Source organism: Triturus cristatus, chromosome 9 (genome assembly GCF_964204655.1).
Source record: "Triturus cristatus chromosome 9, aTriCri1.1, whole genome shotgun sequence".
Classification (NCBI taxonomy): Eukaryota; Metazoa; Chordata; class Amphibia; order Caudata; family Salamandridae; genus Triturus; species Triturus cristatus.
This window is the reverse complement of record NC_140592.1, coordinates 184019663-184034047: the sequence shown is the minus strand read 5'-3', so window position 1 is coordinate 184034047 and position 14385 is coordinate 184019663. Positions and strand designations below refer to the sequence as shown.

The following is a 14385-nucleotide window of genomic DNA, read 5'->3' as shown; positions in this document are numbered from 1 at the left end:
AGCCTTCTTCGGTAAGCTGGATCAGCTCCTCCATTTTCCTTGAAAAGACAGGTGGCTTTTACACTCTATCGCAAGGTTAGCTACAGTCAGTCTTGCTTAGTTATATTACGGAAAAATAAGACTTGCATCTAATAAGCCTTAAAACATAGGTGGACCTTCTCAATTTGTTTCACTGCGAGAACAAAGAACTATTCACTAAAAGCGATTCACCATTAGGTAATGCATTCCTTTTACTATGAATCAAGCATTATTGCTTAAAATGCACAAGTTATTTTATTCAAATGTTATATAAAACATGAGAAAAACTTCTTGATGTCTATGTTGCTTATAATATCATATTGTTTGTTAAACCGAAACATTTTGCAGTTATGACAACATTTCTAAGCATGTCAATTTAAGGTCAAACGTCTAATTCACACTGTGCACATTTAAGCAATATTAGGTTTGCTTCTAGTTAAAGGAAAATTGCTTTGTAGCTTTTAAATGGCCTACACGGTAACTATGCCTATTATAAATCAGCACATTTCATAATGCATGTCTTTTCTGCATTCATTTTTACTTTTAGCATAGCATATTAAACCACGAGATTAAATTATTTTTCTATGAATTAATTTGCTTTATCGACCCCATATCTGATCGCAATCGGCAAAAACAAGCATTACAAACCACAGCGTTCATTCATATGTTCAAAATGTAAATCAATGCTGTTTTCAACTTTACAGGCTGCTTCAAGCGGGGCAGACAGGAGCTCCCACGCTATGATTCTCTTTTAATTTGCTAGGATTCTCTTTTAATTTTCTATGATTCTCTTTTAATTTGCTAGGATTCTCTTCTAATTTTCGTACCTCCAAATGGGAAGCCATATATCTAACCGAACTGTGAGTCTCTGTCAAAACTTTTTTCCTGACTTGCTGATGAAGATGTGAGCAATCGGTGAAGCGTGATAGCAAAACCTTTTTTTATGTTTGAGGACTGATTACTGGAATAACAAGTGTTTCAGTGTTGTTTAATTTAGTGGGTTAATTGAGGGGCTAATGAGTTCAGATAATATGCACGTGTTTGCTGCATCCTTACAATTACATGTTATTTTGTATTCATCTGTTAGTCACAAGGACAGCACAAGAGCACCGAGACAGCTTAAGCATCTTCAAGGGACCGTGAATTATCTGAGTAATGACAACTTGAAGTGGCAAATTAAAGACTGTCTGTTTTTCCTGGCAGTGGTAATCCAAGAACAGCGAGATGGTGCACGTCATTACTTATCACCCTGCAATAAACTTGGCCTTGGTTAGATCAGGCTGCACATTCTTCCTGCCATCTGTTTGCAGCACGTTTGAGCCCACTTGTGTATGTACATATAATATTGCATGTGCTATGTAGTTGAGAAATAAACTCTGGGAGCGAGTGCACAATATCCTTAAAAGAGTTCAATCATGTTTGAGAGCTACTAAGAATACACGTGTTGAATATGATTCATCAGCAGAGTAAAGGAGACTTTATACTCAGAGGTACTGCAATAAATGTAAGTGTATGTATTCAAACTATTCACAAAATCAGGCTCTTTTCTAAACACGCATTGACAAAGCCAATAAGTCTATATTTGGACAGCTTAAAATGTTTATTTATTGTTGTTTGTGTGTACCATTGCAAGAAGCTGAAAATGGGATAAATATAAAAATAGAGACGTGGTCGTGCAATCCTGCAGCCCTGCAATGAAGTTCATTCCTTTGTGCGGATATGTCACTCATGAGACATGACTGCCAATGGATGAAGGAGGCTGTCCCATTGCTCCCTTCTTCATATTGTGGAGGGCAGAAGCAAAATACGAGTTACCCGTAAATAGACCAGTACATGAAAAGGGGTGACTGAAAGCCCCTGTACATATACATATATGTTGGTACATTTATTAAGAATTTTGGCAAAAACATGAGGCAAGCAAGAGGCTAAAGCTCACTCAAGACCAGACCTAAAATGATTAAGAACGTATCTTGGAACAGCTGCAAAAGGCAAAAATGTTGCTTATAGAATTATAGTTTATTCGCAACACATTTAGAAGAACAATATTAATATGAAATAATGATTGCAATGCGGAGTTTATGTAGAAAAGCACTTGTTCTTAATAGGAAAGTCCCCACAAAGACACTGTTCCTCTGTACAGAGAAATCTACCCTGTGACATTTCCTTTAACAAGACTCACTTCAGAATGAACATTAAGGCTTTGCAGGGGTCGCCGTAGAAGCTGTTGCTGGGTGTTGCAAAAGCAGGCTCCTCGGAATGAAAGGTCTTGCTTGCGAGGTAAACACCGTGGCCTCCGGTGCTTGCCTGCCAAGTGCTCCGCTACAGCACATTATGTACTTTGCCTCCATATCTTGAAAGTTGTGCAATCAAAGTGGCAGCTATGCATTTTTCAAAAACCCAGGATGCTGCTTGATGTTTACTGTTTGTACAGCACAAAAGCTCGAGCCGAGCTGTTTGCACTAACCTAAGTTGCCTGGAGACATTATTAAACCAACTTGAAAGATATGAAAAAAAACCATGCCTTAAGTGAACCTAACAACCAACGAGTAGAAAAGGCGCAACACTCTGGGAAGTTCGCTGCTCCTGTAGGCGAAGGAGGATCAAACATAGTTTTTTCTCAATATGCCTAAAAGGTATGAATAATTTTTCTTCATTAGTTGTTGATATCAGCATTTCTTGCACCAGTTTGTATTTTCACCCCATCGTCCTAAATCTGTTGGGAGTGATTTATATCGATTGATGTCTTTTGTTTTAAAACATCTAACGTTTTGGATCGAATCAGGTGACCGGAAATGCTGGGTACTTACTTTAACATCCTGAAATGCTGTCTCTGTTCTTTAGACTTCCACGGATCTCGGCAGCACCTTATTTTCACTTATTTATGGAACGTCATTTTAAGCTCTGTTAAAATTTATAGCACAGCCGAAATGTGTCCTGCTAGAAGAACTTAAATTAAAAACAAAAAATAGTTCTATAACAATATTGCAATAGTTTTTAGTTAATCATAATATTTTTATTGTGAATTGGGCCAGAAAATGTTATTCATCGCCCTTTGAGATCCAGCTGCAGTGGACTGTGTATTAAGGGAGCCACTGGAACCAATGTCGGCTCTTTTTAGTATCCAACCAGTGTGCGGGAGGCAGGGATAAGGGGTATTTTCCTTGTTTGCTGTAGATGTGGTATTATTTGTATAATAAATCAAACTTTGTTTCTGCAATACCAGTAAATTGGTGCTTTGCTGTGTCATTCGGGGCTGTAGTATCTAAAAGCATTTTTGGTGCGAGTGATATTGGAATTTGATGGCAATTTTCAGTATATCAGCTAAACAAATTACTATCATTGGTATTTGTAACTGTGGACACTGAAAGCTGTCTGCAGTATTTGAACAAGTGAACAGTTAAAAGCCCTACCCACGAAAAAAAGAGGAAAATATGGCCGAAAATGTAAGCCTCAACCTAAGCGTACTTTTCTTTTCCTATATTTCTTGTTTACAAATTAAGCGTCCAGGCACAGATTTTAAGGGTAACTTTGGAATGTTATGTAACCTTTTTCGAAGGCTTCTACTCCTCAAGCTGAATCTCTATAGTGCAGAGGGGTGGATCCTCCAGAACAAATGCATATTTTTCTTTTTGTTTGTTTTTGTCAGCTGGGAAACATATTTTCCCTTGGAGCATGCCCTTCTCTTACACCCCCACCAAACCCAGCTGTAATCCATTCCTTTTCCATCCCAGCAGGGCAATTACTCCAGTCTTGGCTGAAATAAATCAATTTCAATTTCCAGGTTTGAATGGGGACGAAGAGGAGTGAGGGAATGCCCACATACAAATGTGTTTGTGCTTCTTCACGAGCTCCCAGGGCCCCTTGGAGGGCCCACTTCCCAAATCTTGAGTGGAATTAACAAGTGCCTGTTCATCCACATTCGTGGTGCACAAATCCACAATCATAATACCAATTTTGCCTGCCAGAAACGTATTTGCAAATTCCTGGGAAGTATATTAAAGATAAATACAGTTGTAAACCTAATGTTTACAAATTCATTTACCTAGCTGAATCAGCACCATAGTGTGTTATGCTAGCCTCCCACTGCACCATGTAAGATATTTTTCGTTGTTGCCAGTGGTATATAAATAAATAGTGTTGTGCACAGCAAATTAAAATTTTGCCAACAGCTTTTACTGCCTCAGAATTTGAATTCTGCAGACACAAAGCTGTTTATGTAATTGAGCCAATACCACAGATAAATTAAACGATTGCTCTCAGAAATTGGGTTAGTAATTTAGTAGTGGGTGGCACCTGCCAATTTAATAAACAAAATCTGGTTAGGTCAAAATGCAGTTCTTAGAGAATCACTGCTCAGCCCCTAGAGCTATGGTGCAAGCAGCAGGCAACCTCTAGAGAAATGTGTGTTAAGTTCAACAGTACTGACAATTTCAAAGTTAAGAACATAACACGATAAATTTCCCAAACCCACATATAAAAAAAGAGAGAAAATTGAAAGATCAAAAACGCACCAAGGACTAAGGCACAATTTCAGACTGACTGTGATGGAGTAGAGGGTGGCTGCATCTAGTGGGTCATTTGGTCGAACTTTTTAACTTCTAACTATGGGGCCCTTTAGCATGGCGGGCGGACTTTAGTCTGATCGCCACCCTAGCGGTGCGTGCCAGTGGTGCGGCGCTCCCGCACCTGCAATTAGGATGCCACCGTGGCATCCTCCATTCCCGCAAGACGGTTTTAACAGAGCATGTGAAAAACCATTGCAGAGCAGAAAACGGAAGACTCTTAGTCATTGATTCTTTTGGGGAGTGCACAAGGCATCATATGTTTAAATAAGATCAAGGACAGTTGTATCAGCACTGTAGACAAGGAAAGGCAAAAAACAACCCAACATTGAACTTGGTGCTATAAAGTGCAAGTGGCAAGACAAGTGGCGACGCAAGTGGCAAAGTGTATAACAGCGAGAACGGCGCAAAGTGAAAAATTTATATACAGTGAAGGCTGGTTCAAATATTGCTTTCAAAAAAATTTAAAATCATTTGATTGAACCATGGTAAACAATGCACTATGATGTGGCACTGAATGGTCGACGGTGTTTCGATTCTTTCAAGTCAGGATCATCGTCAGGATCAGGTTGTTGTTTTGAAACGGTGCTGTACAGGGAAGAAACGGGAGGATGTCAGGGGGTGGGCGGGGAGGGCGAGTGTCAGGTGTGCCGGTCTGAGAGGTGAGAGGGGAGGAAGGGGAGGGAGGGTGGTGCGGGAGTGGAAGAGGGGGAGAGAAAGCAGGGGGCGCAAAAAAAACAGGACAGGGAAGAAGGAGTGGGACGGAAACGAGATGTGCATAGAATACCTGGTGGTGTAAATACCCGGAGTACAGGAAGAGCCTTATGGGTCATCTAGGTCAAGGCCGGTGAGTGGTCCGCAGGTCCATGGTAGCAAAAGTGTCAGGACGGACTGAGGAAGCAAGGGAAGGACAGGGGGTCAAAGAAGAATGAAGTAGGGAGTGTGTGAAAAGTTCCAGGAACAGTAATTACCTGAGCACGAATATCAGCTAGTGCGAGTGACCGGGTGAGAATCACAGGTCTATGGATCCCAATTGCCGGGGTGGATCCGAACTGGTACGAGGATCCGGCGGGCCGAAGCTGCGGAGAGAAAGGGGAGGGGCAGCAGTCAGGGTGCCGAGGAAGAGCAAAAGCAACCGGTCGCGGTCCGGTGGAAAGGGGCGCAATGGAGTAGAACTTACTTGTTTAGTGGGTTGAATGTAGTCGCGGACGCGGCCAACAACAAACTCGAGCCCGCACAAACCGCCAGTACCAACCTCAATTCTCAGGAGAGAGACAAACACGAAACAGATTTTACCAATGGGGACCTCCACAATAACCTCACGATTCATATTGCCTACCCCTTTAACACCCTAATCCATACCTATTTTCAATCTCTCAAACCATACCCTCTCCAATGACGAAACATCTTAGATTTGTTCCCACTGAACGTACTAGCTTCCTGGACTTACAATCCAACCTCTTGCTATTCTTTCGCAGAATCAGGCTCAAACAATTCTTTGCTGACAAACCACAAACTACTCCACATATTACCCCACGCTTCCGCCCTCCATCCACCTTCAATCCCCCCTCTTGCAGCATGCCCCCCGAAATACTGGCGTTTGAACGCAGTGTTCTTCGGGAAGTCAAGGATCTTCAAGCTGAGTTTGAATTTGTCCCATACAACCTTCCTCTTACTGAAAAACAAGCCTTACTCTCCCTCAAAAATGAGCCTGGTCTAATCATCAAACCTGCAGATAAAGGAGGTGGCATAGTGGCCATGAACCTTTAAAACTACGACATTGACGTCAAACGCCAACTTTCCAATCCTCTTCACTATAGACCTCTTCCCAAAGACCCCCTACCGGATCTCAAGACCAAAATACAATCAGCCACTGGACGAGCTAGATCACTAAACATCATAACACAAAAAGAATACACGTTTCTCAACAATCCACATCCTCGTACCCCGGTCCTCTATGTCTTACCCAAGATCCACAAAGACAGCACGAATCCACCTGGGCGCCCCATTGTCTCTGGATGTGGGTCCATCCTTGAACCCCTGGGTAAATATATCGATGCCATCATCAAGGAGTTTGTTCCATCCACAGACACCTTCATCAGAGATACGATGGACCTCATCCTCACCATAGAAGATAGACCATTTGATACCAACACTGACCTGATGGTGGGGCTAGATATCGAATCGCTATATACCAATATCCCACACAAAGAAGGCCTTGAAATAATAGAATCCCTACTTGAGACCAGACCCAAACCCACTCTCATACCCACTGATTTTATCATGGATCTTCTCCACATCGCTTTAGAAAATAACTATTTTCTATACCGCGACACCTTCTACCTTCAAGTCAAAGGCGTCTCCATGGGAGCATGCTTCGCTCCTAACTTTGCCATCCTTTTTGTCCACCACTTGGAGAGTACACATATCCTCACCGCTAATAACCCTTTCTTCGACCATATCACGCTCTGGCGGAGATATATCGATGACATCCTACTCTTATGGAAAGGCTCGACCCTCACTCTCCACTCATTCATTGACTGGCTCAATCAATTTCAAATCCATCTGACATTCACCCATGGACCCAAATCCAACGACCTCCCTTTCCTAGACATCATGATACACGCAGAGGACAATAAAATCGGCACATGCCTGTATCGTAAACCGACTGAAAGGAACACCCTACTACAATACTCCAGCTACCATCCAAGAGGTCTTAGGGATGGCCTCCCCTTTGGGCAGTTCCTCAGAATCCGCAGAAACTGTAAATGGCGCAAAGACTACTTCAGAGAATCTGATATCCTAATCCAGAAACTCCTTGACAGAGGTTATCCCAAAAGACTTGTCTCCCGAGCACGCAAGAGAGCATGGTACTGCCATCGAGAACATCTTCTCATCCCCCAACCCAAAAAGACTATGACCAGGATTCCCTTTGTATCCAAATTTAGCCCTTGCAGTAACAAAGTTAGCAAAATTATCAAACGCAACTGGTGATTGCTTCAACCATTTGAAACATTCAAGGAAGCCCCTCTTTTCTCATACCAGAGAGGCAACAACCTAGCTACTCATCTGGTACAGGCCATAACTTGGCCTTTGGAGCCTAAAGGCAACAACACGATCACCTCTGCTTGGGGCTTACCTCCCGTCCTAGGTCTTTACAAATGCCAAACCTGTAGTGTCTGCGATCTCACAGTCAATACTAAAGACTTTCAAGCAAACAACCATTCCTACAAATTGAAAACCCTCACTAATTGTAGATCGCAAAATGTTATCTACTCGATTCGTTGCCCCTGTGACCTTGTTTACATTGGGCAAACCACTCAAATGATCAAACAACGAATAATCCAACACAAGAGTCAGATTAATTGTAAAGTACTAACTGCTCCCCTGGTTTCACATTACATCCAAAAGAACCACCGCAAGACAGACATTGCATGGCAAGTGATAGACCAACCCATCCTCCCCATCAGAGGCGGTAACATGTCTGCTTTGCTCAATAAACTCGAATGCAAATGGATGACCATTTGCAACACAGTGCAAACAGGCCTCAACACCCTAGATTATTGGAATGGCACAGTCTCTCTCTAAATGCTCCGCCCTCCTCATGCTGTTCGATTCCCATCACCTGCCTTGGTTACACCAGCCCGCATTTATTGCGGCTACATGATTCTCAGTTTTACAGAACTGCAACCACCCCCCCCTTTTTTCTTGTTTCCTCTCCCGTCATTTCTGGCTGTTTCACATAATTCTGCGATCACATATACCCAAGCTTATCTAACTGCACATTGCCTTCAAATGTTTACTCTTCATGCACTCCTGACATGACCTTTACTGCTTTGTTCGTTGGTCGCTCTACATTTGTTGCAATCTACTGTTTATTATACTATACTTTGACCTCCATTGTTATTCTTCCATGCCCTCCGCCCATTCTCTCTTTGGAGCAAATTGTCTTCTACAAGTGTCCTGTAATAATTATTACATTTGTATATGGAACGCCAATAACATGACCTCTACTGCTCTGTTCCTTGGTTGCTCTACAATTGTTGCGAGTGACTTCACTACTGTTTATTGAATTTTTCCTTATCCTCTACTGCTATCTTTCCATGCCCTTTTTCCAGTTTCATTTTCGAGTAACATTGTCCTTTACCCATATCGATCAGAATTGTATATGTAATGCCATTCATATTGCTACACTTCATAATTTTTACAAACAACTTGTTGTACCATTCTTGTATGCTCTAGTTCCCTCCCTTGTGTACCTTCTTCCCCTCCCTCCTCCCTGCATCCTTCCGCCAATTAGTTGCACAGCACCCTCACGTCGACCCGCCCCCCGCGGTCACATGACCCGGAAGCTCCCCCTCTTAGGCCAGTAAACGCTCGCCACCTTTTCCTCGGCATTCATTGCCACGGCGAGTCGCCAGCACCGGCACCCCGCCCGCGACTACATTCAACCCACTAAACAAGTAAGTTCTACTCCGTTGCGCCCCTTTCCACCGGACCGCGACCGGTTGCTTTTGCTCTTCCTCGGCACACTGACTGCCGCCCCTCCCCTTTCTCTCCGCAGCTTCGGCCCACCGGATCCTCGTACCGGTTCGGATCCACCCAGGCAATTGGGATCCATAGACCTGTGATTCTCACTCGATCACTCGCACTAGCTGATACTCGTGCTCAGGTAATTCCTGTTCCTGGAACTTTTCACACACTCCCTACTTTGTTCTTCTTTGACCCCCTGTCCTTCCCTTGCTTCCTCAGTCCGTTCTGACATCTTTGCTACCACGGACCTGCGGACCACTTACCTGCCTTGACCTAGATGACCCATAAGGCTCTTCCTGTACTCCGGGTATTTACACCACCAGGTATTCTATGCACATCTCGTTTCCGTCCCACTCCTTCTTCCCTGTCCTCTCGCGATGACACCATCCTCACTTCCCCCTCCCCCTTCCCTTCCTTTTCTTCCCTTTTCCTTTTTTTGCGCCCCCGCTCCTTCCCCCCTCTTCCTCTTCCACTCCCGCACCTCCCTCCCTCCCCTTCCTCCCCTCTCACCTCTCAGACCGGCACACCTGACACTCGCCCTCCCCGCGCACCCCCTGGCATCCTCCCCTTTCTTCCCTGTACAGCACAGTTTCAAAACAACAACCTGGTCCTGAAGATGATCCTGACTTGAAAGGATCGAAACGCCATCGACCATTCAGCGCCACATCATAGCGCATTGTTTACCATGGTTCAATCAAATGATTTTAAACTTTGTTGAAAGCAATATTTGAACCAGCCTTCACTGTATATAAATTTTTCACCTTGCGCCGTTCTCGCTGTTATACACATTGCCACTTGCGTCGCCACTTGTCTTGCCACTTGCACTTTATAGCACCAAGTTCAATGTAGGGTTGTTTTTTGCATGTCCTTGCCTACACTGCTGATACAACTGTCCTTGATCTTATTTAAATATATGATGCCTTGTGCACGCCCCAAAAGAATCAATGACTAAGAGTCTTCCTTTTTCTACTCTGCAATGGTTTTTCACATGCTCTGTTAAAACCGTCTTGCTTAAAATATACCATTTGTGATATTATTGTTTATTCTCTCATATATACCCATATCACAACGTGGTTTATGGGTGATACTCCTGTTGACCTGTTGAACGTAACAACATCCTCCATTCCCAGCATTGTGGAGGGCAGTGCTCACAGCACTGCCCACCTCAATGCTGGGAATGCACCGTGTGCATTGTCATGCACAAGGCGATAGGCACCGCGAGGTGCCTGCCACCATGCCCATGACAATGCAGGGGGCACCCCCGAACACCCTGGGGGCCCGCAACGGGCCCCCAAAGACAAAACCGCCTGTCTGTTAATGGCGGAGTCTCTGCCATAGTAAGGCAGTTCACCACAATGATCATAATATGGATGGCGGTGCCTTCAAGGCACCGCCGCCATATAACTGGGCTTTTCTGCCCGGTAGGCAATCGGGCGGATTGCCTACCGGCGGAAAACCGGCGGACGCTCTTCCCGTCCGCCGGGGTCCCCCCTGCCATCGTAATGTGGCGGGGGGAAAAGTCATGCGGGCGGTAGGTTTTGGCGCGCCCGCTATCATAATGACCCTCATAGCCTCTATTAAGTCTCTGAAACAGATGTCAAATCCTTCAGTGGGGCAAGGTTCAAGGCTGTGGGCTGAAACAGTCCCTCAAAGTCTGATACATCATCCTTGAGTTTCTACTGAAACTATTGGTTTTTGCCCTAAAAACTCTGCGGATTTTGTAGCTGTAGCTTTACAGGTCAGAGGTCAGCTAAGTTTGTCGCCTCACCCCGGTCAAAGATTACCTTTGGACATAGCAATTTTTGGGGTCTTGAAATCCTCCAGTGGGGCAAGACTTGAAGCCGCAGCCAGGCAGGCCACAATGAGGACTGATACATTTACTCTGAGATCCTGCTGAAACTGTTTTCAGGTTTCTTCATTTTCTTGAGTGTCTTTCGGCCTTCAGGTTTCGTTGATTATTGGTGGAAATGATTAGTTAGTATATTAATTTATGGTTCTTCTCTCACAGGCCTCATTATGTCCCATGACAGTTGTTATAGGAGGGATTCTCTTTTTTTTAATTATTTTCATTTTTTTTATTTTACTGAGTATTATATAGCGAGATTGGGTATCAGAGCGCTTTACATAGCACCAATTACAATACATGAGATTAAGTGATTTGTCCAGAATTACAGGATGTTCAGCTTCATTGCCGAGACTCCAACCCAGTTCCCTAGATTCGAGGTCGACCGCCCTAGCCGTTAGGCCAACTCCTCTCCTCTCTCTCAACTCCTTTTCCCTCTCTTCTTTCTTATAACTGAATAGAAAACAAAGTTTGTTCATGTGGAACCTTTATCCGTGACATTGATGTAAAAAGCTAGATGTCTGCCCCATACCTGTATGGGTTCTGAATCTATATGTGCTTTTAAATTTAATAGCATCCTGCATATTATCTGGATGCTGTGTAGCCTTCATCCAGTTCTTCTGCTAGTGTGGCATGTTTCATGCCAAAGGTATATTGATACCATGTAGTTTCCTTGCTAACTTTGTTGTGGTGATGGGACAGTGAATCCCATAGAAAGTGAATTAAAAAATGGGTTAAAAAATGGGCAATGTGTCATAACTGTGTTGTAATTCTCACATTCCTTCGTAATTGGTCAGTAGTGAGTGTCTGTTAGACCTGCCAGCCTTGGCTGTTCCCTCCTCACTTTATTTTTCTTTTTTTCCCCCTTTACCCCCTCAGTTTTTCTGTCCACTAACTTCTTTTTGGTGTTGGTGTAGAGGCTCTGGGCACCCCTTTCTCACTATCTGAGGGAGAGGCGCAAGGTGCTTCACTAAATGGAGGAAGGGGGAGATTGGTTTCACAAAATGGTGGTCCCAACTGTCGCCTCAGAACCTGGTCCATAGACTACCATGAGTGGTTCTGGAACCTTCTGGACCACTCTGGTCAGTCAGGGCCCAGGTTATAAATAGAGGTGAAGGGGGGTCGGCCATTTTAGAAGGTAGCTGAGCTGTCAGGTAGTCAGGAGTAAGGCACCTGAGTGGGGAGGTGGCTGCGCTAGCGAGGGAATTGACAGGTCTTAGGGTCTGCGTGACTTCCCTCATCAGCTGATACCACCCTCGACCTCTTGACCTGTCCCTGACCCCAGCCACTGACTTTGGGGGACATCTTTACCTTGGAGACTCCTGTTTAGTCAGAAATCCTGAAGGAAGACCAGGGGAGGAGCCTCCGTCCTGGACTACACCTCCCTCACCCCTATTCTGCCCGGGATTTTGAATCAAACAGGGCTTAACGTCTGACCACCGTTCCTGCCTGTTTGGAAGGTGACTGTGCCCAAGAAACAAGCAATCGGTTGGCTTACTCGTCCGCTCCGGCGTAAACCCGGCACCCTTAATTTCAGCCCCCCCCCGGCACGAGTCCCCGCCTGGAGCACTCACCGCCGCAACCCAGAGATTAGGAGGTTGCCTGCTTTCACCAGGAGATTGCCTGTGGTCCCCGGGAGGTCTGTGGGGAGAGTCGGGACTCCTTGGTGAGGGCCGGCAGACCGGCGACGCGCCTGAGAAGCTGAGGAGAATTGCATCCAGGAAGTAAGGATCGCGTAAGGCCGTGAAGCAGCCTTCCCAGTGTCACGTGACGGGGGCATACGCCATAGCGCCGCCCCACTGTTGCCGGTAGTAGGAGAAGCCCGCGCCCCCGCAAGCCGCGTTGCCTCAGGCGGCTGCGGGCGCGCCTCCCAGCAGCGGCGGAGAGGGAACGAGACAGCGCCTAGTCTACAGAGCCGAGTAGGGTCCGGGAACGACTCTGCGCCAGTGTTGCGGGGAACGCCAGTGCGAGGCTTCCTCCCGCGAGAAGACCCAGCCTCAGAGAAATCCTTGAGGGAGGTGGCCGGTGGGTGTGCCTCGTGTTCGCCCCCCTTAAGTGCTCTCCCTTTGCTAGCACAGTGAGCCCCGTCTGTCCCGCGCGAAGTGGGAACTGAATTCCAAGCTCCGCCGAACTTCCCGGACAGAGGAGGACACCGAGGTTGAACAGTAAGCTGGGCTTAATAAGAAGGGGGGGGGGGGAACAGAGCAGGTGAAGACCTGACAGACCCGGCTGATGGTCCCATGGGAAGCCAGGATCTGAGTTAAGATTGCCAGTAACAAAGAAAGTTCATTTGTAATGTTCAAAGGTAATAGCTTGATTGCCAGCACAAAGAAAGTTCATGTGTAATGTTCAAATGGAATAGCTTGACTGCCAGCACAAAGAAAGTTTCATGTGTAATGCTCAAATGAAATAGCTTGATTACCAGTGACAGAGGAAGTTTCATGTGCAATGCTCAAATGTAACAGCTTGATTCCCAGCAACAGACTAGATTTGCAGTATGGCGCCTAATTGTAAAAGAGTGATCATATGCAACAGACTAAGATTCAGGAAGTAAAGCGTTTTAGTGTAGACATCTGACTGAAGGGCAACGTGTGGGCTTGTTGTCCCTCTGACATTCCGTACTATGAGACCGTTACGGGAAGCGCTACAGGTGGGGAATTAACGTGGCGCTCTAGAGTCTAGGCGCTGGATTGATACATCCGATGGAGTTTAGGTATGGGCTATACTGAAGTAAAGGAAGGAATTGTACTGTTGACTTGAATACAATGAAATGTTGGATCCTGAAATGTGATGGATAAAATTGATTGAGCGCATTTAAAAAGGAAAGATAAAACTTTTTCTCAACCGTTCTACTTATTCGGTGTAGCGTCATTTTTGAGTGGTGTAACGCTGAAGTGTGAATTGGGTGTGATGCAAGCACGACATGCAAATTTCGGAGTAAAAGCCTTTCTGCCTGAGCCAAGCTACCCCAAGGATTATAGGTCCAACAAGTTGGTGTTCAGCGGTGGGATACTGAGCCTGTGCTTGCATCCATTCATTAGCAGTTTAGTGTGTGCCACACACTACACCTGATTGTTGTTTTTATTGGAGTTTTCTCCAGGTTGTCTCCCTGATTGGAATTTTTTTGGGAAATTGTTTCTGTCCTGTGGTGTGACTTCCTTTAAAAAAAAAAAGGGTCTCCTAACGTGAAGTTCTTTTCCGCAGTGTTGGGGCCCACCTGGCAGGATGGAGTTTGAGCTGGGTAGGCTGGAAGAGTATACTGTAACCCAGCTAAAGGAATTCTGCCAGGAGAGGGGGGTATTTTTCCAGCAGGGAGCGAAGAAAATAGAACTCCAAACTAGCTTGAGAGCCTGGGTTATGGCCCACCCTAGCGGAAAACGGGAGGAGGGGCCAGGGCCGGAAACCACGGAGGGGACAGAACCACTTTTC

General features: G+C 45.2%; 1 protein-coding gene across 1 annotated transcript in view; it reads left to right on the top strand.

Moving 5' to 3' along the window:
- Nucleotides 1-2526: 2526 nt before the first annotated feature.
- Nucleotides 2527-14385, top strand: part of SNTN (sentan, cilia apical structure protein) — a 95456-nt gene continuing 83597 nt past the window's right edge. The window contains exon 1 of the mRNA XM_085624706.1: nucleotides 2527-2651. Within this exon, the coding sequence (XP_085480832.1) occupies nucleotides 2641-2651 (11 nt within the window). The 5' untranslated portion in view covers nucleotides 2527-2640. The remainder of the gene's footprint in view (nucleotides 2652-14385) is intronic.